The sequence below is a fragment of the Oncorhynchus kisutch genome, linkage group LG23 (assembly GCF_002021735.2).
Source record: "Oncorhynchus kisutch isolate 150728-3 linkage group LG23, Okis_V2, whole genome shotgun sequence".
NCBI classification, from domain to species: domain Eukaryota; kingdom Metazoa; phylum Chordata; class Actinopteri; order Salmoniformes; family Salmonidae; genus Oncorhynchus; species Oncorhynchus kisutch.
This window is the reverse complement of record NC_034196.2, coordinates 11,037,067-11,064,736: the sequence shown is the minus strand read 5'-3', so window position 1 is coordinate 11,064,736 and position 27,670 is coordinate 11,037,067. Positions and strand designations below refer to the sequence as shown.

Genomic DNA, 27,670 nt, shown 5'->3' with positions numbered 1-27,670 from the left:
AAAACAGTTGTCTTCTCTGGATTAAACATAAATAGGCCTTTATTTTTCTTGCCAAGCAATAATAATAGCTTTCCCTCATCATGGTCAATAGAATCAATAACTTAACCAAGAAGGTGTGCTCAAAGGCTGACGCAGTGTGTTCTAGGCGTTGTTGCTCTTTCCACACGTCCCTGAGCAGGAAGGACTGCAGTTCACGAGAGAACACGGACAGAGAGAGTAGCAACTAGCGAGACATAAGGAGTGACCGTTCCCGTTGTTTGATTTCATGCATTGTTTGTTTGAATAAGGGACGCGATTGGATGCTACAATACCAGATAATGCGCTGGAGGGGCCAGCCGAAACGCATGGGTTTTAAAATAGACTTGAAATTGCGGTAGGTTTCCCTTTTCATTGTGTGGTTCGCGGCCGTAGATAAAAGAAGATGCGTGAAGCGCTGCTGCCCAGGTCCAATCGTCTTGATAGGATTGAAAAGCATGGTTTTGCTCCTACTCGAAATGGAGTTACTGTCGTTTTCCCCGTTGTTTGTATTGTTGATGATAAGAACAATAAACGATGAAACAAGCACCTAGACCACCATGCGACCAGGATAACAAGGAGGGGTCGGTCTGCAAAGCCATGGAGGACAAGGAGAACAATCTCAAAACGGCTACGCTGTGGAGAGATGCTGCTGTCCGCTCTAGGAAGCTGCGAAGCAACCTGCGTCAGCTCACTATCTGCTCCAAAGACAGGGAGAGGATAATTCTACCTGAAAATATAAACGAGATAGAGGTGCTCAATCTGGGCAATAACTCGCTTCACGAGCTACCAGAAGGATTGGGGGCTACCCTCACAAACCTGCGTATCCTTATCCTCCGCAGGAACAAATTTGTCACAGTTCCTTTTGTGGTGTTTGAACTAGGTCAACTTGTGGAGCTGGACATGAGCCACAACTGCTTGAGCCACTTCTCTGAGGATATAGGCCTGCTGAAGGGGCTGAAAAAGCTCTGCATCAGTCACAACAAGATCCAGTACCTGCCGTCACAGATTGGGGCACTGCAGTGCTTGGAGGAGCTGGACATAAGCTTCAATGACATACGTGATTTCCCCAGGTCCTTCTCACAGCTCAAGAGGCTCCGTACTCTGGATGCCGACCACAACAACCTGGACCAGTGTCCCCCGGAGATTCTTGCCTTCGGTGACCTGGAGGAGCTTGACTGCTCTGGGAATACGTTTGCGTGTCTACCAGGGGACATCATGAAGCTGCAGTTCATCAAGATCCTGTGGCTCAGCAGCATTCACATCTCCTCATTACCTGACACCTTCTGTCAGCTGCACAACCTGGAGAGCCTGATGCTGGACAGTAACAACCTCTCAGCTCTGCCTCGTTCCTTTGGCAACCTACAGAGACTTAAAATGGTCAATCTTTCATCTAATGAGTTTGAGGAGTTTCCCCAGGTTATCCTGAACATCACAGGACTAGACGAGCTTTACCTGAGCAGAAATCGACTGTCTTTTGTCCCAGAAGAGATAGGCCAGTTGCATAGGCTGGCAAACCTCTGGTTGGACAATAATAAGATTACTTATCTGCCTGACTCCATTGTGGAGCTAGAGAGATTGGAAGAGCTTGTTTTACAGGGTAATCAAATAGCCATACTTCCAGATAACTTTGGAAAACTCTCCAAGGTAAACATTTGGAAGGTGAAGGATAACCCCCTCATCCAGCCTCCCTATGAGGTCTGTATGAAGGGAATCCCCTACATCGCTGCCTATCAAAAGGAACTCACACATTCCCAGCTCGCTGTGAAGCCCAGATTAAAACTGGTCCTGATGGGAATGAAAAATGCTGGGAAAACACGGCTCAGACAGAGTGTGGTGAGTGAGCAGCAGGATGCCAACTCTGCTCAGGGGAACAAAGGGATTGATGTGACTAACTGGGTAGCGGACGCCGATCGCAGTCTTACATTTTTAGTGTATGACCTGTCAGGGAAGCCAAATTATGACCTCGTCAAACCGTTTTTTCTCTCACCCGGTGCTCTGTACATCCTTGTTGTGAATCTGAAAACATACTCACCCAAGAGCTTTTACGCCCACGTGGGGTACTTCCTCCACCTCCTCAGTGCCAAAGTTCCCCACGCTGTGGTCTGCATGGTGGGCACACATACAGACCTGTGCGGAGACATGGAGGTGGAGGAGAAGAGCCTGGATATTCACAGACAGATTGCCCTGCAGGAGAAGTGGGACAGCCATTGCCTGCGGACCCTCGCCCAACAGGTGGACCAGGCCCTGGAACAGGGCTACAACATCCGTACCTCCAGCCCTCACATCCTCTTCTATGGTGTCACAGACAAGAACCTGAGGCGGAAGAAAGCCCAGCTGCAGTACATGCTGAACCACAGGCTGCAGCTCCTGTCCCCTGTCCTGTGTGTCAGCTGCACGGAGAGCCAGAGGAACATCCAAAGGCTGAGGGAGAAGCTCATGTCAGTGGCTGACCACAGGGACATCTTCCCCAACCTCCACCGCGTGCTGCCCAAGTCCTGGCAGATGCTGGAGGAATTGCACTTTAAGCCCCAGGACCTGTGGCTCTCGTGGTGGGACTCGGCCCGCTTGGGCCTCCAGGCAGGACTCACAGAGGACCGCCTGCAGAGTGCCCTGTCCTACCTGCACGAGAGCGGGAAGCTACTCTATTTCGAGGACAGTCTGACACTAAAAGAGTACGTCTTCCACAACCTGCCACGCTTCATCGCCATCCTCAATGTCTTCTTCCAGAGTGATGAGTCCACTCTGCTGGAGAGGCTACTGTCAGATGGGGAGAGGGGGGACAAAAGGAGGGCCAGTGTGGTTATGGAGGGGGAGAAGGAAGAGGACCTCCGGGCTACCCATCTACAGCACCATGTGGAGGGCTTCCTCAGCCACGGCCTCCTGCCTTCCAACGTAATCCGGCTGCTCCTGAGACCTCTCATCCAAACCCAGCAGGACCTCCACCTCATCATGGAGCTGCTGGAGAAGATGGGGGTCTGCTACTGCATCAACAAGCCCCGCAGCAAGCCTCTGAACGGGGCCACCGTCTGGTACAAGTTCCCAAGCTATGTCAGCAATGAGGAGCCCCATGCCGAGGCCTGGGTGAACGGGAGCTCAGTGGCTGCTAGTCCATTCTTCTCTGTGGAGCAGCTGAAGATTGAATACAGCTTCCCCTTTCTCTTCCCACCTGGACTGTTTGCACGCTACAGTGTGCAGATCAACAGCCATGTGGTTCAGAGATCAGATGGGCGGCACCAGATATTTGCCTATCGTGGTAAAGTGCCTGTGGTAGTCAGCTACCGTCCGGCTCAGGGCAGACTGCAGTCCGAGACACTGTCCATAGCCAGCCATGCCTCCCTGCCAAATATCTGGACTGCTTGGCAAGCGATAACACCACTGGTTGAGGAGCTGAATGTCCTTCTGCAGGAGTGGCCCGGGCTCTACTACACTGTTCATGTTCTGTGTTCAAAGTGCCTCAAAAGAGGGTCACCCAACCCACACACCTTCCCAGGTAAATATGATTTCCCCTCTCTCTCTGACTCTTTGATTCTCTGTCCCGCTCTTTCTCTATCACATCCCTCTCTTTCTCTATCACATCCCTCTCTTTCTCTATCACATCCCTCTCTTTCTCTATCACATCCCTCTCTTTCTCTATCACATCCCTCTCTTTCTCTATCGAGTCCCTTGTCAAGCCTCCCAGAAGTAGGCACATTTTAATTGTTACACTTCGAATTTAGCAAAGATGTGTAAAGGACTTTGTAGTTTACATTGCCCCACCCTAATTTTCATTATTTTAATGACAATATTGAGGGTTATATGTGGTGAGAGCAACTGGAAGTGTAAAATTACCAGTGGTTTAGGATCATCATGGCATTATGGAAATATCTCATGGAGGGGACATCTGATACAGGTGTTTTTTATGACATACTCCTCTCCTGGGATTCATTTCAATGGATGAAAGAGAATAATGAACTGCTAATAACAACAGATTTGAGTCAGCGTCACGCCGTGGAATTACCCAACAGTAATATGGTCTGACCTATTATGAATGCGTCAAGCAATCTTTGGAGGTTTGAGTGAGAAAGTGAAAGCCGTTCTGTACACTCATTCACTGCTCTTGTGCTATAGTCAATCAAAATAGGGGTTTATTGCTGTGTTTGTGTGAGGATGACTCATTAGGTTTAAGGTCAGTCAGTCAGTGGGGGATGGAGGCTACACAAAGCCTACAGTGCCGCTGTAGGTGACATTAGCTCAGCTAAAAGAGGGAGGGAGGACCAGCTCCGTGGGGCCCAAGCCCCACCTCCTGATACACAAATTGGCCTCGGAGCTGTCTGTTCTCGGCCTCTGGCTGAGTTCATGGACAAGTTCTGGTGTAGACTGGGGGTTGCCATGGCAACACAATGTGCCTTTATTTTCTTGGAATGTGACTATAGTAGATGGATCATACAGCATGAGCAAGCCCAATCTCAGCTCTTTTGTTATGATGCACAATGCCATCCAGACATCAGTAGACCAGTGTAAGCTCAAATGGCGAAATCAGTAAAGGTCTCCCTATTCATGCATTCATTGGGAAGAAGTGTAGGCCTACAGTACATTGTCTCGTTACTGCTGCTAGTATGAGATTGATTTTGTTGTGATGTCATTGTATTACCTCCTTCGAGTGCACTCTTTTGTATGAGAGTAGAGCGCCTACTCATTTTCCTGATCCTATGAATGACAGAATATCTGCCAGACTGATATCTTTCCCTTTTCTTAAATAGTGCTTTTAAATGGGGCCTTTTTTATACTGCAGATCTTGTTTGTATCTTCTGCTGAAGCAGTCTGTAGTGCTGGAGCTATGTGCCAATCAGGATTGTTGATATCGTAAATTAGGTGTGGTCCTGATTTGAGCAGACAGCTGGGTCTTGGCTGGATGGGTAGCTACCCCAATCCCTGGCCCTCCTACCCTAATTTTATTTCTCCCTCTTTTCTTCTCTCTGTGTCAGCTCCTCACACTCTTGTTTTCACGCTTCAATCCCCTCATCCACCTCTCCCTCTCTCTGGCCCAGGGAGGGCTTTGGCGGTCTTTTGTGGATTAGTTCACGTCTGCGGCGTTGCTGGTTTGAATCATTAGACGTGAGACCGTGCTTTTTCAGAGCTGTTTCACTGGCATGCCTAGGCTTCCGGAGCAACCGTCTGTCTGACTGACACGGGAGCCGGGACACAGACCAGCGCCTGCTATACTAATACACTGGAGCTTAGCTAGGCACATAAACTGGCCGGTAGATCGAAGTAAGGCATTTCTCTGGCAGATAGACTAGATGTCATATACTGTAGTAGAGACCTAGGAGGGACATACGCACTGTTGTAGTTTGCCACATTTCAGAAGGCACAACATATAGGGATTAATGTTAACCAAGGTGATTGTCCTGTAGACACCAACAGTTTATTGAACTGACTAGTAACTAGATGGTGACTGCTTCGTGCTTATGTAAATGTGTCACATTTTCATTGCAAGTGTCATTCTAATTTCTGCTAGATAGGAGTGAGAGAGTTACTCTACCACAAAGCTAGTCTTTCTGCTTGGGTATTTATTGAAGCAAGGCTGGATGTGATATCATGCTTGGGAGACTTTGACAAAGTGAATGGGGTGGGAGGGAAGGGAGGAGATGGTTTTGTTTGCGTGGGTGGGGGGGGTGTAATGTGTTTTAGGTTAGTGACTTGGAATTCAATTAATGGAACTTTAGCCCTGTGCACTGTAGCCTTCTTCTGACCAACCCCAGCTGTGCGCTTCTTAATTTAGACTGGCCAATAGCTGAACTTGAACAACTCACTCAAGTAGTGACTTTGCAGGTGACTTTTGTTCAGCTGCACCTGCCTGTTTCCATGGGAATGTGCCCTCTTGTTGTGTTCACTGGAGCAACTCGATGGTCGCTATAGGTTTGCTCTCCTGTAAAAACATTTGGTGATTCAACTCCTATAGAATGTTCCTTTACCCCTGCTTTGTCTCTGTAGAAATGAAAATGTTCTACCTTTTCCACAACCTGTGTTCCTCCTCCATTTAGCTGCACAGATTTTCATATGTCCTAATATGGCCATGTTTTTGTCTGCTGCAGCTTGTTGACTCAGTGTTGGGGCTCCTCTCTTTCCGGCAGACTAAACATGGAGGACTCTTGAATATAATCTTTCTTCTGTGGAATCTAGAGAGACGACCTCCATTGCAATAATCGTTTCCTTGCATCTGTTTCGGCCTGACATCTTTTAATCCAACAAAGGCATGCACTCCCCTTTTTATTCATGACCTGATCTGCTTTTATATGGCTGGAAAAAAATCTCGGCAATGCAGACTAATTTCCCCCTTACACGGTGCAACCCCACAAACCTTGTATTGTGTGTTTGTGTAAGTGAGTCTGTTTGTGCTTGTGTTGAATGTATGTGTAAAGTGACAGAGGGGGGTGAGTGAGTAATTAGTAATGTGCAGTTAATTATTTCCTCTTCCACACACATCCAGATTCGTTTGTTGCCTTCTGCTGATCTGACCGATAATGACACTTGTCTTAAGCAGAAAGAATGTGATCCTTCACAGGTTATCCTTAAAATTGATGTGCCCACTCACTCCTGACCACACAAATGGTGTTTTAAAATCCTGTTCAAATAGCCCTCATTTTGGTCGAACTCTTATTGACCTCTTGAGTTTTTTTTGCGGGGGTACAGTACACGTTCCTGAAAATCGTCTCAAAGTGTGTTTGTGCAGACATCCAAGCTGCCGTCAGTCGACCCTGAGTGGAAGATGTGTGAGAAACCAGAGCATGATCTCTGGCTGGGCGCCCAGGGTCTGCCCTTCTCCTGTACTTTGCTGTACCTGTGAATTGTAGTAACAGCACAACAAATAAACCTACTGGCCTATATATCTGTTTGTCAACCTGTGAACTTTTAAACAATGCTTGGTGCAATTTACATTCCAAGCTGCTAAGTACAATAGATATATTTCAGGTGCTTACCAAGATGCCTTATCTCACAGATCATTCGTGCCCATCATACAAGTTCAAAGGAAGAGGATAATATTTTGTGTACATCTGCTCTTTTCAAATCAAATTTGATTGGTCACATCCAAATATTTAGCGGATGTAGCGAAATGCTTGTCTTCCTAACTCCAACAGTGCAGTAGTATATAACAATTCCCAACAATACATACATCTCAAGTCAAACAATGGAATGAAGAAATATATAAATATTAGGATGCGCAATGTCAGAGTGGCATTGCCTAGAATACAGTATATACATATGAAATGAGTAAAACAGTATGTAAACATTAATGTGACCAGTGATTCCATGTCTATGTACGTAGGGCATCGGCCTCTAAGGTGCAGGGTTGAGTAAGCGGGTGGTAGCCGGCTAGTGACAGTGATTAAGTTCAGGGCAGGATACTGGGTGGAGGCCGGTTAGTGATGGCTATTTAACAGTCCGATGACCTTGAGATAGAAGCTGTTTTTCAGTCTCTCTGTCCCAGCTTTGATGCACCTGTACTGACCTTGCCTTCTGGATGCTAGCGGGTTGAACAGGCCGTGGCTTGGGTAATTGATGTCCTTGATGATCCTTTTGGCCTTCCTGTGACATCAGGTGCTGTATGTGTCTTGGAGGGCAGACTGTGCCCCTGGTGATGCGTTGGGCAGACCGCACCACCCTCTGGAGAGCTCTGCACTTGTGGGCCGTGCAGTTGCCATACCAGGCAGTGATACAACCCGACAGGATGCTCTCGATTTGTGCATCTGTAAAAGTTTGAGGGTCCAAGCTGAATTTCTTCAGCCTCCTAATGTTGAAGAGGCGCTATTGCGCCTTCACCACACTGTCTGTGTGGGTGCGCCATTTTCAGATTGTCAGTGATGTGTACATGAGGAACTTGAAGCTTTTCACCTTCTCCACTGTGGTCCCGTCCAAGTGGATGGGGGCGTGCTCCCTCTGCTGTTTCCTGAAGTCAAGGATCAGCTCTTTTGTTGACGTTGAGGGAGAGGTTATTTTCCTGGCACCACTCCACCAGGGCCCTCACCTCCTCCATGTAGGCTGTCTCGTGATGTTTTGGTAATCAGATCTACTACTGTTGTGTCGTCTGCAAACTTGGTGTTTGAGTTGGAGGCGTGCATGGCCACACAGTCATGGGTGAACGGAGTACAGGAGGGGGCTGAGCACACACACTTGTGGGGTCTCAGTGTTGAGGATCAGCGTAGTGGAGGTGTTGTTTCCTACCTTCACCTGGGGGAGGCCCGTTAGAAAGTCCAGGACCCAGTTTCACAGGGCGCAGTTTAAACCCAGGGCCCGAACTTAATGATGAGCTTGGAGGGTACTGTGGTGTTGGAAGGCTGAGCTGTAATAAACAAAGTATCTGTTGTTGAAGGACAGAGATCTAGGGAGTGGTGTCCAAAGCCGGCTTTGATTCTTAGTGTCGAAGGCGAGCCCTCCAGCACTTTCCCTCTCTGTGTGGATCCTCAAGCCCAATTTGACTCTGCAAACCCCTCTAATCCAGTTAGGGGATCTGCTCGGATCAGGCTGCTAGTGATAATGGTCATGCAGGGGACTGGCCAAGAAGGCAAAGCTAAGTTGGTTCGATTATCGAAGAAACACAGTCACACAGACACACGAACAAACGCATTCATCATTCCACTTACCCTCAAGCTCCTCACAGCCTCATCCACCCGTACCTTTAGAGGTATAGTAGTTACATTGAACTTTACCCAGTTTTTCCTGTATAATTGCATCGTTCTTTTGTATTCTAAAAATGAAAGACATGAGATGACTGAAAGCTCACAACTTTAGGCTGCCTGCCCAGCAATGACTGTATTGAAGACATTTCAGTTCACTGGAACATTTGTTGGGACATGTTCCCACATTTATTTTAATTTCATTCTGACTTTTTAGTGAATAAGAAAACTAACTTTTCACTGTGGAAGAGCTGCTAGCTGCTTGCTGAGTAGTGGTGAGCCGTAAGTGCCCATACAGTCTATCCTCTTCGTCCCAGTACGCCATGGATATACTGTATCAAGGAGGAACATAGATCAGTCGTACAATCAAGTATTGTTTTCTCACCACATGGAGGTCAATTTAATTGGACTCCTTACATGTTATTTAGATCTGGAAAATTCTTAGGCCAACTTAAGATAAATTATTGCGTTTTACCCCTAGAGACAGAACTGGTGGGTGCTCCAAATATAGCCAAAGGCCTAAGACGAGCCACTACATTGATACCTGTCACAGGAATCACAGAGAAGATGTCTATGTGCTAGTATCGGCTAAGTTTCATTGTTTAAAAATGTAGCAAACCACCTTTTTGAAATCTTGAGCAATATGGAGCTGTCATTACCAGTAATGGAGTACGGGGATTGGCGATGAAGTCTAAATGAGGAAAAAGTTGAAAACATGTTTCTTGCAACTCTTCGGCTGGAACTTCTCTGTCCGTTTATGACTGTGTGTTTTGCCCTTTAAAATATGCCACTGGTGGAAGTGCTGGGAAATGACGCAGCTTAGACACTTTGGCCAAGGACTGACCGCAGGGTCAAGAGGAAACTCAGCAGCTGGTGATGATTGTTAACTCAGTAACAGCCAAGCACAAGGTACTCTGGAAGAATGAGACAGAATCTAACAGCCAAAGTAGAGCTGTTTTCAGGTACTGTTCAGAGACTGGAGATCTGAGAGGCACAGACTAAACTACAAATGCAGTGTATTGGTTAATGCCAACTTAGTAAGCTGCTGAAGGGCCTGACTTGTTGCTGAGTGGCTGTATCTAGTGAATGTGGGGCCAGTCACAACTGTTGATGCAGAGAGAGAGTTATCATATTTAGTGATTGTGGCAGGAAACCTGCTGGTTCTGTTATAATGGAGAGGTTCAGATGTCTTGCGCTTCCCGGCTCAGGGACGAGGCTGGAAGTGAAAGTGCTAGAGCTCCTATTGCCCCTCTGACTGATGTGCTGCAGTGGCCTTCTGAATTGTCTGTCTGTTCAGTACAGTTGGCCTAAAGTGTTCTTCTCGGTTGTGTATGTTCGTGTGTGTCTGTGTTGGGGACGTGAATGAGCTGTTGACCTGAAAGAAGGTTAGCCTAAAGGGTGTTTTGTTTTTAACTCTGTGGACATCACATGGGAAATGGTCTTCTGGATATCTCACATTAGATGTGACCCTCTGATGACCTGACCATAAAGTTAAATAGGCCTACCTATGATTGTCTTCCTGTACAGCTCATGCTGACATGGTTTTATTTTCTACCTGTGAATTCTAATTCTCGCTGTAGTCTGAGGAATTACTCCTGTCTGCACCTACCTGTGCACTCTCTACCACACACTAACTACACTTAGGTGGATAAGACACCAGTGAGCTAAATTCGTTTTTCAGAGTTGCTGTGTGTTTTGAATGGTTTGGTCTGCTCTAAATGTTGTTTTCCATATCACCAGCTTGTTTTTAAAAAATGTATTGTGCTGTATGAAATCTGTCCTCAACGCAGCCTAGTAATCTCTAAGAGAGGACGTCAAATCCTGTTATGTCACCAGTTGGCTGCCCAACTGGAGTTGTGTGCAGTAAGCCTGTCCACTGTATTATCTCTTAGACATGTGACAGACAGTGGCTGTCGGGTTTGGATGGGTTCATCGCTTCTATCCTGTGGGAACACAGAGTCAATGGTCACCTAACCTCCACCGAGTCCCCAACAACCGGCTGTTCAGGTTTTGTTGCTGCATTCATAATGTATGGATTTTGCAAGCCTGGTTGCCAGCCCTCGTTTTGTGGTGATGATGTATATCAAACCCTTTTCAGCTATAGCTTTCCCCTTTTGCCTGCTAGTATCAGTCAAAATCCTGAATGTGTTGACCAAAGCCACCATTTGGCAGGCCATTGTCTGCCTTGAAAGGGAAATGGTGTCTGGAAGTAAAATTAGGGCACTCTCATTTATAGTTCTTCACATTCAGGCTTTCAGGCTTTTCTTCCGGGCAGCGCACACTCCTTTGACGTGGTCTGAGGTCTAGAGCTGATAGCAATGGTGGAAATGGGCTGTTTTGGTCACCGTCGGACAGTTCACGTCCTGGATGAAGCATGAGCACAATGCTCCTCTAGGCCAGGGATAGACCACTTTGATGGGGGTGGGAGCCATAAAGAAATCTGAACTGATGATGAGGGGCCGCAGTTGCTCACGAGTTAGCCTATCCACAACCCCCTCCACCCACTGCAAGCAAAACATTTTAGTGACCCCCCCCCCCCCCCCCCCCCCCCCCCCCCGCAAATGTTTGCAGTTTTAAATATGATATTGAAGTCAGGCTAACAAAATCAATAGGGGCCCCCTGGCTGGTAATTGAACCATGCTAACACGGAGAATGAACCTGTCCTCAGATCAGTTCAGTTCCTGGCAGATTGCCTTGCCAGCTGCCAATTACTCAGCTCCGCCTGAGGAATGATGATGGGGGGGGGTAGAATGTGATGACCAGGCTGTCTGTTTTAATGACCATGATAACCTAGCTATTACTGTTAGCTGCTAATTAATACAATGTTCAGCAGCATCCTCGCCCCAAGGAATGGACAGCTATTTTAGGAGCCCCTCTTGTTGGTTCTACTCTGGGTTTATTTTCACCATTGGCGGACATATACAGTTGAAGTCAGACGTTTAAATGCACCTTAGCCAAATACATTTAAACTCATTTTTTTTCACAATTCCTGACACTTAATCCTGGTAAAAATTCCCTGTCATAGTTCAGTTAGGATCCCCACTTTATTTTAAGAATGTGAAATGTCAGAATAATAGTAGAGAGAATTATTTATTTCAGCTTCTATTTCTTTCATCGGATTCCCAGTAGGTCAGAAGTTTATACACTCAATTAGTATTTGGTAGCATTGCCTTTAAATTGTTTCACTTGGGTCAAACGTTTCGGTAGCCTTACACAAGCTTCCCACAATAAGTTGGGTGAATTTTGGCCTATTCCTCCTGACAGAGCTGGTGTAACAGAGTCAGGTTTGTAAGCCTCCTTGCTCGCACACGCCTTTTCAGTTCTGCCCACAAATGATCTATAGGATTGAGGTCAAATCAAATCAAATCAAATTTATTTATATAGCCCTTCGTACATCAGCTGATATCTCAAAGTGCTGTACAGAAACCCAGCCTAAAACCCCAAACAGCAAGCAATGCAGGTGTAGAAGCACGGTGGCTAGGAAAAACTCCCTAGAAAGGCCAATACCTAGGAAGAAACCTAGAGAGGAACCAGGCTATGTGGGGTGGCCAGTCCTCTTCTGGCTGTGCCGGGTGGAGATTATAACAGAACATGGCCAAGATGTTCAAATGTTCATAAATGACCAGCATGGTCGAATAATAATAAGGCAGAACAGTTGAAACTGGAGCAGCAGCACAGTCAGGTGGAAGTTGAAACTGGAGCAGCAGCATGGCCAGGTGGACTGGGGACAGCAAGGAGTCTTCATGTCAGGTAGTCCTGGGGTATGGTCCTAGGGCTCAGGTCAGTTGAAACTGGAACAGCAGCATGGCCAGGTGGACTGGGGACAGCAAGGAGTCATCATGTCAGGTAGTCCTGGGGCATGGTCCTAGGGCTCAGGTCCTCCGAGAGAGAGAAAGAAAGAGAGAAGGAGAGAATTAGAGAACGCACACTTAGATTCACACAGGACACCGAATAGGACAGGAGAAGTATTCCAGATATAACAAACTGACCCCAGCCCCCCGACACACAAACTACTGCAGCATAAATACTGGAGGCTGAGACAGGAGGGGGGGTCAGGGCATTATGATGGCCACTCCAATACCTTGACTTTGTTGTCCTTAAGCCATTTTGCCACAACTTTGGAAGACAGAACGCGTCTCCTTCCTGAGCGGTATGACGGCTGTGTGGTCCCATGGTGTTTATACTTCCGTACTATTGTTTGTACAGATGAACGTGGTACCTTGGGGCATTTGGAAATTGCTCCCAAGGATGAACCAGACTTGTGGAGGTCTACAATTTTTTTTTCTGAGGTCTTGGCTGATTTTCTTTTGATTTTCCCATGATGTCAAGCAAAGAGGCACTGAGTTTGAAGGTACATCCACAGGTACACCTCCCAATTAACTCAATTAGCCTATCAGATGCTTCTAAAGCCATGACATATTTTCTGGAATTTCCCAAGATGTGTAAAGGCACAGTCAACTTAGTGTATGTAAACTTCTGACCCACTGGAATTGTGATGCAATTGTGGTACAATTGTTGGAAAGATTACTTGTGTCTTGTAGATGTCTTAACCGACTCACCAAAACTATAGTTTGTTAACAAGAAATTTGTGGACCTAACCCCAACCTATGTAAACTTCCAACGTCAACTGTATCTGGTTCTCTCATGTTGTGATATTACCGTGTATTTTAATGTATCCATGCTCAAGCTGATTTTTAAGAGGATACTGGATGTGTCCATTTTCAGTGTTTTGATAAGGGCTACATTTGAATGTGACAGATTTTTATGAAAGACATTTACACACAGGAAAAAATGTTATTTTGCTCGAGTGGACAATAATTGCAAGAATTTTGCTGTAGGGAATATTTTTGTTGTTGTTGTTGTCTCTCTCCTGCTCTCTCTCCCATTTCCCTGGGGCAGACTGAGGCATATTTGCCTGTCACATCACATGGTGTATTTTCCTGCGTTATACAGTCGCCAGGTGTTACCATTAAACCCATATTTAGTCATTTTCTTGTTTGCGTTTATGACCTTGCTACAACAACCCGATATACAGCACACGCTGTTTTAAAACGGATATCCGTTTAATATGCATTACTCTATATTAGGGTTCCTTTAGCTAAGCCCAAGGATTGTCTCATTCAAAATGAACATGATTGTGATTTAGGGCCTTAGCCCTAAATCCCCACCAGCCAGGCCCATCAGTGTGAGTGGGCTGATAATGTGATTGGACAGCTTCACTGTCAAAGGAAGAGGAGGGCAGTGGGGCTGGGGCTGTTTTTGACTGCTGTGCTGCATCAGGGTGATCATCTCATTATGCACCAGATGTTAACATCTGTCCCTGCAGCACGCACACACACGTTCGCTCGGGCATGCACACACCACTGTCCGAACAGATGAGCAGCAGCTGTCTCTGTGCGCACAATATACAGGGGAGAATATAATGGTCTGCTAGTAGTTATTCCATATCTTGCCCTGGTTATAAGAGCCTGTCTGCACTATGCTGCTACCCTGGCTATGATGGTAGCCTGTCTGCACTATGCTGCTACCCTGGCTATGATGGGAGCCTGTCTGCACTGTGCTGCTACCCTGGCTATGATGGGAGCCTGTCTGCACTGTGCTGCTACCCTGGCTATGATGGGAACCTGTCTGCACTGTGCTGCTACCCTGGCTATGATGGGAGCCTGTCTGCACTATGCTGCTACCCTGGCTATGATGGGAGCCTGTCTGCACTATGCTGCTACCCTGGCTATGATGGGAGCCTGTCTGCACTGTGCTGCTACCCTGGCTATGATGAGAGCCTGTCTGCACTATGCTGCTACCCTGGCTATGATGGTAGCCTGTCTGCACTATGCTGCTACCCTGGCTATGATGGGAGCCTGTCTGCACTATGCTGCTACCCTGGCCATGATGGGAGCCTGTCTGCACTATGCTGCTACCCTGGCCATGATGGGAGCCTGTCTGCACTATGCTGCTACCCTGGCCATGATGGGAGCATGTCTGCACTATGCTGCTACCCTGGCTATGATAGTGCAGACAGGCTCTTATGTTACTGCCTCCTCTCTATTTATTGCAGATGTGTTCATGTGCAGGATAATGCCGCCTTGATTAAAATCTCTTCTCTGCCTGCCAGGATTAAGCTCCACTTTAACCACAGCCATCTTAAACACACAAGTGCTGCTGGCTGGTTCTCCCGTCTTCACCTCTTCATCCTAAAGGACCCCAGAAGGCTGCCTTTGACACTGCCAGATTCTCGTCTGGCCTACTTGCTGTTTGCCAGGCAGGCCCAACTCAGTCTCCAAGGCAACCCACTGTGGAATGGCCAGAATGGGTTATTTTTGTGCCATCTCCTCTGGCAGAGAAGTAGGGCACACATTCCTCAGGCTGTGGGCCTGTCCGTGTCAGGAGGCAGGAGCCACTCGCTGTTCAAAAGGGATTAGTCTAATTTAACGCGTTTGAGAGACTGGTCACGATATCTTCCCGTCTCTTTGTTAAGCTGCCTCTAAGATAGAGGGAGATAGTCATGTCTCCAATCTGTCTGTAACCCTGACTCTTATCAGACTAGTCAGCAAAGTGTTTCTACATTTGTGTCTAGTGTTTGATTTACCCCACATCTTGTTCTATAGCGGACTGCAGTGCTTTAAATAACTGATAGGAGCAACTATTTTATGATTTGGTCAATATTTCCCTCCTTTTGGATTTATGGAGTTTGTTAGAACTAGACTAGAATGCCAAGCAGCAAACTCTGATGTGTAATTATCCTCCCCCCACTTTCTGGCAATGTGCATTGTTCATAAACAGTCAGTTACCTCATCAGACAAATGATGATCTCATCGAGGTGGTGGTCCAAATTGATGCAGCAACTGGAACACTTACATTTGCTGGCCAAGGAAAGCCACTTCAACACTCAAAGCCAATCAAATTGCACGCTTTTTTGTTGTTGTGGAGTCTGAGTTAGGTCTTGGCCGAGGCTACCAAGACCAAAGTTTATGCTCCACACCAGATGTCACAGACATAGGCTAGTAACAACAGAACGTTAAGTGATTTAAAACCCTTGTTATGCAGTACGTGTAAGGTAATGACTGACCCTGGTGATCAAAATGTGTGTTAAAGTGGAAAGAATGTGGTTTTCATTGGGACATTTTAAATGGCGTTCTGTTTGGGCCTCATCCTGGGCCTTCTCCCCTGCACAGCACAGACTGGGCAGAGCAGACAGCTGCCTATGTGGAAATCTCATTCGCACCCAGCCCTAACTCAAACGCATCTGACCACCAGACAGCTGCTTGACTCTGTGTGTGTTTGGGTGTCATGGAAAACTGAATTTTGTGTGTATGTGTTTGGGTATATATAGCACTGCTATATGTCGGTCTGTGTCAGTGAGACAGAGTGAGTTGTCTCTGGCCATGTTTGTTGATCATGACCAGCTGCTTCATGTAACGTGCTTGGCCGGACTGTTGTTTTAACACACTGTGGTGCTAATCCTCTGACTGAGCTGTTGGCCTCTGGATCTGAACTCAGAGCAGCTGCCGCTGCCCTATGTCTACCACTGACTCACTGCTCTCTCTCTGCCTGCCCTGGGCACTACCGCTTGGTCTGACGCTGCACAGGTGGCAACCGGAGCGCTGTGTCTACTGTCCAAGATGTCTGATCTGTTTACTAGAAACTCAAAAGGTCAGAGTATGCCAGTACTCTGGCATCCAAACATCATGCGTTCCTGACTGTACGAGCCACACTGTCTTTACTCAGGAGGAACCTGAACTGATCGGACTATGTACAGGCACCCTGAGCTCTCTTTCCCTGTGCTAGTGTAGATTTCCGTCACTGTTCTCTGTGAGGGGTCAAATGGTAGGCTGCTGATGAGGGACATATAGTTGAAGTCGGAAGTTTACATACACCTTAGCCAAATACATTTAAACTCAGTTTTTCACAATTCCTGGCATGTAATCCTAGTAAAATTCCCTGTCTTAGGTTAGTTAGGATCACCACTTTACTTTAAGAATGTGAAATGTCAGAATGATAGTTGAGTTATTTATTTCAGCTTTTCTTTCATCACATTCCCAGTGAGTCAGACGTTTACATACTAATTGAGGTTATTTGGTAGCATTGCCTTTAAATTGTTTTGACTTCGGTCAAACGTTTAGGGTAGCCTTCCACAAGCTTCCCACAATAAGTTGGGTGAATTGTGGCCCATTCCTCCTGACAAAGCTGGTGTAACTGAGTCAGGTTTGTAGGCCTCCTTGCTCGCACACACTTTTTCAGTTCTGGCCACACATTTTCTATGGGATTGAGGTCAGGGCTTTTTGATGGCCACTCCAATACCTTGACTTTGTTGTCCTTAAGCCATTTTGCCACAACTTTGGAAGTATGCTTGGGGTCAATGGAAGAGCCATTTGTGACCAAACTTGAACCTCCTGACTGTTGTCTTGAGATGTTGCTGCAATATGTCCACAATATTTTCCTTCCCCATGCTGCCATCTATTTTGTGAAGTGCACCAGTCCCTCCTGCAGCAAAGCACCCCCACAACGTGATGCTGCCACCCCCCGTGCTTCACGGTTGGGATGGTGTTCTTCGGCTTGCAAGCCTCTCCATTTTTCCTCCAAACCTAACGATGGTCATTATGGCCAAACAGTACTATTTTTGTTTCATCAGACCAAAGGACATTTCTCCAAAAAGTACGATCTTTGTCCCCATGTGCAGTTGCAAACCGCAGTCTGGCTTTTTTATGGCGATTTTAGAGCAGTGGCTTCTTCCTTGCTGAGCGGCCTTTCAGGGCATGTCGATATAGGACTCATTTTACTGTGGATATTGATACTTTTGTACCTGTTTCCTCCAGCATCTTCACAAGGTCCTTTGCTGTTGTTCTGGGATTGATTTGCAATTTTCGCACCAAAGTGCGTTCATCTGTAGGAGACAGAACGCGTCTCCTTCCTGAGCGGTATGACGGCTGCGTGGTCCCATGGTGTTTATACGTGCGTACTACAGTTTGTACAAATGAACATGGTACCTTCAGGCGTTTGGAAATTGCTCCCAAGGATGAACCAGACTTGTGGAGGTCTACAACTTCTTGGCTGATTTTCTTTTGATTTTCCCATGATGTCAAGCAAAGAGGCACTGAGTTTGAAGGTAGGCCTTGAAATACATCCACAGGTATACCTCCAATTGACTCAAATTATGTCAATTCGCCTAACAGAAGCTTCTAAAACCAACTTCTGACCCACTGGAATTGTGATACAGTAAATTATAAGTGAAATAAACGGTCTGTAAACAATTGTTGGAAAAATGACTTGTCATGCACAAAGTAGATGTCCTAACCGACTTGCCAAAACTATAGTTTGTTAACAAGAAATGTGTGGAGTGGTTGAAAAACAAGTTTTAATGACTCCAACCTAAGTGTACTTCAACTCTTTGTGTGCAAGTTGAACTGTAGGACAGAGGACACTCCAGCTGAAGAAGTTCTTCTGAACTAATTTGAGATTGTTGAGAGGCTCGTCTTCTGTCATGATAAATCACACTGAAAATACCACAATTATTTAGGCCTGGTGGGTCTGAAAATATGTCTCTCCTCATGATCAGTGTTGGCTAACTGTGAGCTGAATTTAGACAGAAAATAGAAAATTGTTTGAGCAACTATATTCCAGTCACACATACGGTACAGTTGTTTTTGTCCCATGAACACTTAAGGTACATACCTGGAGAGCTGGAAATACTTGACCCAAATTTGACTGTAAAAAGTTTGACAGAAGCATGTTTCTGCTTGGATGCGCTGGTGAAAACGTAATGGTATGTCAGGACTGGATAGTTATAATAGGATATTATTACAACACCAACATTACAGTAGTAGCTCTGCCATTATCTCAGCTTTGTGTTTGTGGGTCGTAGTTCAAATACAGTAGGTTTACAACACATCAGTTATTGTGTTGGGAGGTCTGACTCATTTCTGTAAAATCATATAAAATCAATTACCCTGGTTAGTTGAGGTTATTAAGGTAATATGTACAGTACATGTAGGTAGAGTTATTAAAGTGACTATGCATAGATAATAACAGTAGTAGCAGCAGTGTAAAAGGAGGGGGCAATGCAAATAGTCTGTGTAGAAATTTGATTAGATGTTCAGGAGTCATGGCTTTGGGGTAGAAGTTGTCAAGTAGCCTTTTGGACCTAGACTGCGGTACCACTGTTGTGTCACCTGCAAACTTAATGATGGTGTTGGAGTCCTGCCTGGCCATGAAGTCATGAGTGAACAAGGAGTACAGGAGGGGACTGAGCACAGACACCTGAGGGGCCCCCGTGTTGAGGATCAGCGTGGCGGTTGTGTTACCTACCCTTACCACCTGGGGGCGGCCCGTCATGAAGTCCAGGATCCAGTTGCAGAGGGAGGTGTTTAGTCCCAGGGTCCTGAGCGTCGTGATGAGCTTTGAGGGCACTATGGTGTTGAACGCTAAGCAACTAATAGCATTCTCACATAGGTGTTCCTTTTGTCCAGGTGGGAAAGGGCAGTGTGGAGTGCAATCAAGATTGCGTCAACTGTGGATCTGTTGGAGCAGTATGCAAATTGGAGTGGATCTGGGGTTTCTGGGATAATGGTGTTGATATGAGCCATGACCAGCCTTTCAAATCACTTCATGGCTACAGATGTGAGTGCTATGTAGTAGTCATTTAGGCAGGTTACCTTTGTGTTCTTGGGCACAGGGACTATGGTGGTCTGCTTGAAACATGTTGGTATTACAGACTTGGACAGGGAGAGGTTGAAAATGTCAGTGAAGATATTTGCCAGTAGTAGGTGAGCGCATGCTCGGAATACTCATTCTGGTAATCCATCTGGCACTTTGTGAATGTTGACCTGTTTTAAAGGTCTTATTCACACCGGCTACGGAGAGCGTGATTACACAGTTGTCTGGAACAGCTGATGCTTTCATGCATGTTTGTGTTACTTGCCTTGAAGCGAGCGTAGAAGTAATTTAGCTCCTCTCGTAGGCCCGTGTCACTAGGCAGCTCGCGGCTGTGCTTCCCTTTGTAGTCTGTAATAGTTTGCAAGCCCTTCCACATCCGACGAGCACCGGAGCCAGTGTAGTACAATTCAATCTTAGTCCTGTATTGACGCTTTGCCTGTTGGATGGTTTTTCGGAGGGCATAGCGGGATTTCTTAAGTTTCCGGGTTCGAGTCCCGCTCCTTTAATGCGGCAGCTCTACCTTTTAGTTCAGTGTGGATGTTGCCTGTAATCCGTGGCTTCTGATTGAAGTATGTACGTACAGTCACTGTGGGAACGACGTCATCGATGCTCTTATTGTTGAAGCCAATGACTGGTATAGTGTACTCCTCATTGCCATCAGGAGAATCCCGTAACATATTCCAGTCTGTGCTAACAAAACAGTCCTGTAGCTTAGCATCTGCTTCATCTTACCATTTTTTTTATTGATCTAGTCACTGGTGCTTCCTGCTTTTAGTTTTTGCTTGTAAGCAGGAATTGGGAGGATAGAATTATGGTCAGATTTTACAAATGGAGGGCGAGAGAGAGCTTTGTACATGTCTCTGTGTGTGGAGTAAAGGTGTTTTTCCCGACTGGTTGCACATGTAACATGCTGGTAGAAATTAGGCGAAACGGATTTAAGTTTCCCTGCATTAAAGTCCCCGGCCTCTAGGATCACCACCTCCTGGATGAGCATTTTCTTGTTTGCTTATGGCTTTATACAGCTCATTGAGTGCGGTCTTAGTGCCAGCATCGGTTTGTGGTGGTAAATAGACAGCTACGAAGAATATAATGAAAACGTCTTGGTAAATAGTGTGGTCTACAGCTTATCATGAGATACTCTACCTCAGGCGAGCAAAACCTCGAGACTTCCTTAAATTTCATGCACCAGCTGTTGTTTACAAATATGCATAGACTGCCACCCCTTTGTCATACCAGAGGCGGCTGTTCAATCCTGCCGAAACAGTGTACAACCAGACAGCTGTATGTTATGTATGTTATTCATGTTGACTAATAGGATTGATGGTAAAGGCAGATTACCCTCTCGCCATCGGATCCTTACGGAACCCAGACCCTGATATCTCCGTGTCTTTCTCCTGTGAATGACGGGGATGAAGGCCTTTTCGGGTGTCTGGAGTAAATCCTTCGTGTCAGACTCGTTGAAGGAAAAAATATATATATCTTCCAGTATGGGATGAGTAATCGCAGTCCTGATATCTAGAAGCTCTTTTCGGTTATAAGAGACGGTGGCAGAAACATTATGTACAAAATAAGTTACAAATAACGTGAAAAAACATTCACAATTGGTTAGGGGAGCGTAAAATGGCAGCCATCTCCTCCGGCGCCTTTCTCAGATAAACCATATGTTTTTTAAGTTACACGTGACGTGGCGAATTCAGTGTGTAGGTCGATTCCCTGTCCGATTATTCTGGCTGTGTCAACAGAACTGCAGTCAGTCCTGTGTGACTAATTAGAGCACGGGAGCTGGTGGAAATCCTCCTCTGGTGTGTGTGCATGCTAATGATGGTGAGTGTGGAGACAGCCGCAGGGGTTCCAGGAACTCTCACACACAGCCCCTCCCAGTTGTAGTGCCATTGTGTCCACACAGCCCCCCCCCCACCCCCACCCCAACAGGACTAAAGCTGCAGGGGTGTAAGCTTGAAAACAGCCACTGCCCTCCTTTGTCCCCCTGCCTCAGAGAGGCTGGTGCTTCCTCCCTGTTTCAATCCACTTGAGTCTCAGCGGTATCTTTGTGTGCACAACACACACACACACACACACACACAGACATTAGTTATACATCTAGAAGGCTAGACCTGTGGGGCATGTTGTTTTGTGAAAGGGGCGGGCAGTGGCAGGCTGTAGGCTGATAGGTTGTTGTGTTACCCTTTGTGTGGATATGCTCCAAGAGCATAATAATGTAATGCTGCAGTAGACGGGTGGGGCTGGGACATGTGTAGATGCTATCACGAGGACCATCATCCTTGAGGTTGGGGATTAAACTGTGGAATTGGTTTCTAAAACCCCTTTTCTGTGACCTAAGCTGATATCTAGTATTGAAAACAAATATGATCTTTTGTGCTTTGTCCAATCCCCCCTCTGCCCTGTTACCCCTAAAGGTGATTATGAATATGGCTATGACATGCTCGCAGTATTGTGTGTGTTCTTCTGTTTGGTATTTCTTCCATGGCGGTTGTGTTAGCTCTTAATAGGCCAATGAGGGAAGAGGAGTTCTCTTTACCCTTCATTAATATGGAGTAACCTAATGTAGCAGGCGTAAAAGAAATGCCTGAGCCGGGTCGTCAGAACCCGTATGCATCGGGTTTTCAGGCTTCACCTCTATTCTCCTTTCCCCCTGAACTGGGTGCTTCCGGTTTCTACTGACCCCCTGAGGGTGAGTGTGGATACTGGGGAGAAGGCAGCTAGCTGCCCGCCCTGTTTGCTTTAGGCCTGACCTGGGCACACTGCAAGCTTTGTCACGGCATTGGCTGTTACTCAGTCCGCCAGGGAAAATCGCCTCTTCTCGGTGGCGTTGCCTTTGTTTCTGTTAGAACAGCTGTGAAGAACTCTGGCTTTTTATCAATCTCCTCAAACCCCAGTGTGAGTTCTCACCTATCAGTGTGGAGCGTGGCAGATGTGGAAAGAGGGAGGAACCCCTCCTTTTTGTTGTATAATGAATGATGTCACCTGATGAGTAAGAGGAAATTAGTGTGTAAGAAGACGATGATTGAAACTTGGGGAAATGTTGATGTGGTGACAGAATGGAGGAGGGACAAGGCCTGTAAAATCAGTCTTGATTGGATGCTGAGGGTCATTCCCTTTGCGGGGGATGGGGGCTGACTACAAGTGGCCCATTTGATCTTCCTACAGAAACATTGTGTACAGAGAAAGATGTATGAACGAGAAAGTAATTGAGTCCGACCCCCTCCGAAACCAGGCCCTTTCATGTGTTCATATGCCCCTCCTCCACCCTCTGAGTGTGTGTGTTGTTATCGATCATTGTCAATAGCCTTCTTTGAAATGAACCCCCTTCTACGACCCCGCCAACCCCTCTTCGCCCCTCTCCCTCTCTTTCCAATGATGCCCAAAGCCGGGAAAAAGGGGAAGTGGAAGCGAAGGACTGAGTCCATTGTGAAAAGACCAGACGTGGACATTCTCAGCTAGACTCCTCCTGTGTTTTTCCAAACACATCCAGCATCCTACTGGGACATTCTTGGAAACAGGAAAATATATAAATATATATTTTTTCTTTTCTTCTAGCAAGCCTGAAGAAATAGCAGTTTTCCTTTTATGGTGGTAGAGTTCAGTGGAGAGAAAAAGAGCAGAAATGGACAGCCTGGCAGAAGATCAAGCCTAGCAGAGCAGGGCAGCAGCACAGGAATGTACATGCTCATTATCCTACCTGCTTGCTGATGCAATTGTGAGGAGGGGGGAGTGGAGGTGAATAGCACATTCCTAGTCCTTGATGTCAGGGCCAACAGAGTCCTCTGTCCATCTGCACACTGTATAACTAGCCTTCACCCAGTGAGCAGTGAAGGAGGTGAGACTGGAGTGAGGGTTTCTTTTACTGTCCTCTGTCTGACTCTCTGACCCAGATGAGGGGAGCGGCAGAGATGACTAACTGGCTGTGTGATTCAGCACGTATGCTTCCTGTAACAGACTCCCCACTGTTTCCACACAGAGAGATCTGGTGCCGGCAACATTCTCAGGAATGAACCACTAATACATCACATGTCAGGACGTCCTGTATATAGCAACACTGTGATGTTATACATTCCGACTGTATTGCAGTGAACAGCGGCACTACAAGCACAATACTGTAAAAATCACACCTTTTTAACCAGGACAAAAAATACCATGACTTTAACCTTTTTATTCCAGTCTGTCTGTTTCCGGTGCTAAACGACTCCAGCATGCTAGTTGGACCCCCTGCTTTGTCCTGATGAGAAGAGAAAATCAATGGGTTAAGTGCTGCTAAGGACAGGCTATTAGATAGGCTACTGCCTTACACACCCAGAGGGAAGAACAGGCATTGAGATGAATCCTATACATTGTGTTGAGTGTAGGGAAGAAAATCTGTGTGAACTAAATTGTTTCAGGACTAAGACACGCTGAGAAATGAACAGTGCTTGAAATGATCAGACATACCAAGACAAGAGCAAATATCAACCATGGTAACAAACTATATATTTTTTGCCATATCCTTGGTAACAAAAAAAACAAACATTGCCTTTTGGATAGGGTTGCTATGGAGGTTTTAGTTTTACAGCATGGTGACAGTCATGGTCACACAGACACAGCCTCGGAGACTATACTGGAGCTGAACAGTGTTGAGCCAGCGGGTCATGACGATATGAGGTGCAGATAGTAAAACCAGGTCAATCTTTTTCTGTAGCAGATAAGCCCAGATCAGACCCTGCCGGTGATGGGGCAGTACAATATTAGTGAGCTATCTAGGCAGTCTAACAAAGACAAACAAGAGGGGTGCATCATTATTTAACCAAGGAAAAGGATCATCGGGCCTAATCCATTCTTACAGCTAAACCATTCAAATCATGTGAGCTCTGAGCATGCTACACGTCAGTGAGTATAAATGATTCTGTCAAAGTAGCATGCAACATCCCCCCCCTAACATATTGATTGGGGTTGCCTTTATATCACACAACAGAGATTTTATAATAAAACCATTAATGATAGAGAATGTAGTGACATAGTATTACTGATGGGATTTAACCGCTGTTTGTCTCATGGACTTCCAAGCACTATGTGAGTACATTATCCAGTTGGCTATAGTAGCAGTGTGTGGTCAGGCTGTCTGTGTACAGACAGAGCATGTACTAAACCCACTCACTGTCTGATGGGTGTAGTCTCGTGCTGCACTGCATTACTGTCAGAGGCAGCCAGCCAGGCAGGATGACCGTAATCTTATTCCGTGACGGATGATGTAACAACTCATTGTTTCTGCTTGCCTCAATCGGACCGATACCCCGCCATCATCACAAACAGACCTACGCACAGCATCCCAACATGCCCTGTCAGTTGCGAACTGGCTGGCAGTGTTTGGAGGAACCCTGGCTGTGCCACACAGGACTTCTTTTAGAACCATTAAGGATGCAGCAGAGAATGAAGGAGACTTGGGATGTTTGTTTTGACCTTTTTAGCTGCCTTTCTGATTCTGTTCGTGCTGCACCTGCTCTGTTTCCTGCTATTGTGTCTGAAAATGGAAAGAAGAGGTCTTTCAAAAATGTTCTGCATAGATCCCTCCACTCAAACCAACTAAGGCTTTAAGGGTAATAATTAAGGTTTAGTTTTCTAGAAGATGACGAGTAAATCGACTATCCTGGATAGAGAATGAAGTTCAGGCATGTTTTTCTGTACATTCGCGATCACACAACACAGTGGTTAAAAGGCCTGCAGATGGCCTGTTAGTGAGGCAAATGGGGCGTTTTTTGTTTTCCCCATAAATAGAAGGCCATAACATGTGACGTACAGCCTGTTCTGTGCTGATAGTCAGGAAATGGCCTTGGTTACCGAACATGTGGTGATAAACACCCATGCACGTTCACATGCACGTGCATATTCAAACACACGCAGGATCCACGCACAAGCTCTTTCTCTCACTAACACACATTCCCCAGCAAACTGCCAGTACCTTGTGATTTTGCTGACGAGGACACACCCTTTGAATATGAGGGGATCTGCAGCTATTAAACAAAGCCTGTTGGAGCCCTCCACTCCACAGAGGTCTCAAGGGAAATGAACATGCAGTTATTTTTCTCTGTAGCAGGCTCTGGCAATCAGTGGTAATGCAGTGAAATTGCCATCTAGTGGACAAATAGAGAACTATTTTGTTACAGCTCAAATCTTGGCAAAACATTGATTTTGGATCCTGTAGAAAATCCACTATATCCTGATATCATTGGATAAATAATCTCTGTCGGTTGGATAATTTGAGTATTATTTTTAAACTAACTCTCCCCCTGTCTTGCTCTTTCTTAGGTGAGCTTCTAAGCCAGCCGCGCCCTGAGGGGCTGACTGAGATAATCTGCCCAAAGAATGGTTTGGAGCGGGTTGACGTGGCGCTGGTTTACCCACCTACGCCCACTGTGGTCAGCCCCTGTCTCAAATGAGCCACACGGCCTGGCCTCTACTGTCCTGTCTGACTGTACCCTCACGCCCGACTCTAGCCAACACCTGCTGCACACCTGAGTCTGAACCCCACAACCCAGCTCTCCCTCTGAATCCCCTCAACCCACCCAGGCAGCAGCCAGACGGGACACACAGCCATGCAAGGTCACAGAGATATGCACCGTCAGCTGGATGCAGTAGAGCTGATAACTGTAAGTATCTTCCAGAAAGGGTCATAGGTTGGTAACTAGAGGGTACGATGCTTAGAAGCTTCTATATACTGTGTAAATGGATCGACATCTAACCTGTAATTGAATATACCTGATAAAATTGATGATCGTGAAGCTGTACTACAAATGACAAAGTATAAAAGTAAGAGTATGTTATATTCTTTGTATTTTTTTATTTGCAGGTTATCCAACTGTTCTTACACTGCCTCGCTATGATGACAAAGGCCATATTACAGGACTTTGGCTGAAGGCAAACCTTCACCTTGGTCGTTTTTAAGACCCCATCAGCAAGCAGTGTCTTTTCCAACTCTCTTACTCCACGCTGCCCTCCAGATCTATGACAAACCTCTGCCTATAACCTAACCAAGACGAAACACAGGAAATCCACCGTATCAACTATCAATTAAACATTCAAGAGATGAGTGGGCAAAGACTTGGACGGATTTCTCTCTTTACTACATAGTGGCGTCATGAAATGTTGGAAACCTCTTGGCTGGACTGCTACCCCATTCTAATTTCCCGTAATGCTCATTTTTAATGCTCATTTTTAATGCTCATTTTCCACGTGTCCACGTGTAAAGGCTGTGATTTGAAGAACATAGAAAAGAGAACTGACTGAACCTCCTACTATATCAATCTATGACTGACAGTTGTGGGGTCTATCTGCCTGTCTGTTTATATGTCTGTAAACCAAATACAGCCTTGTATAGCCAAACACATGAACACAACCTACTCTCAAAGAACACAACACACGTTACCCATGTACGGACCTTAACCTTTGCTTTAGCTTGCAAAGGGGCAGATGTATCATATGAAGTAAATGCTGGAAGGACATATTATGTGAGGTCAGTGGACTGTGTTTTATGCCAAGGAAATCCCACTTCAGCTGTACTTGTTTCTTTGTAGCATATCCTGACTATGGTGTGATGTATTTGTGATTTGCCATTTCAGCTTTAGCAAGAAAAGTACTCAGTTTCACTTTAGACTCGTTCAAAAATGATCATTGTATGTAAATAAAAATATGATCATGTTCTCTGAAGGAAACAGAAAAAGATGTCTGTAGGTATTGAGTCTGAAGTCTTCACAGCACCTTCTTTGGTCGTGTTGGAATAGAGGAATTTATTTCAAGATGGTCTTCACTGGTATGGGGGAGATACTGCAATATGTTTAAAACATCCAAGAAATAAGTTTATAACTTTTGTATATAATATCTTTATTTTTGTATATTGACTTAAGGTGTCACCACTCTCTTTCAACATTATTTGCAGTGCAACGTTGTGCATGGCTCACTTTTAGCCATTGTGAGAGTGTAGGCTACGCACACTTTTATAAGTAGCAGGTCAAACTGTCTCACAGCACAACGTAAAAAGCACCAAACACAAAATAAACCAACTACTGGTTTAAATATGACCACGTTGTCTTTTTCATTTGTCTTTCTCTACACACTAATACTGATTATACATCTTTATGGGAAAGATACTTTGATATTGGTCGCTGTGTTTAAATGACTTTACATAGAGTTATGACTGATGGCAGCAAACTGTCTCCCAGCACTGTATATCACGTTTGATTAAAGTCAGGAGTGTAGTCTCTGTATGCTCTCTCTTAGTAAAACTGCTCTAGTAGTAGAGCATGGGAGCTTAGTTGCAAGGCCGTGATAGTGGGTTCAGTTCCCAGGATGACCCAATATTT

At 45.8% G+C, this 27,670-nt stretch overlaps 1 protein-coding gene across 1 annotated transcript; it reads left to right on the top strand.

The window, feature by feature from the left end:
* Window positions 1–127: 127 nt before the first annotated feature.
* LOC109868005 (malignant fibrous histiocytoma-amplified sequence 1 homolog) lies at window positions 128–27,388 on the top strand. Its single transcript, XM_020457363.2, has 3 exons — window positions 128–3,508; window positions 25,620–25,960; window positions 26,161–27,388. The coding sequence occupies exons 1-2, from the start codon at window positions 553–555 to the stop codon at window positions 25,748–25,750; spliced, it is 3,087 nt and encodes a 1,028-aa protein (XP_020312952.1). The 5' UTR covers window positions 128–552; the 3' UTR covers window positions 25,751–25,960; window positions 26,161–27,388.
* Window positions 27,389–27,670: the final 282 nt, after the last annotated feature.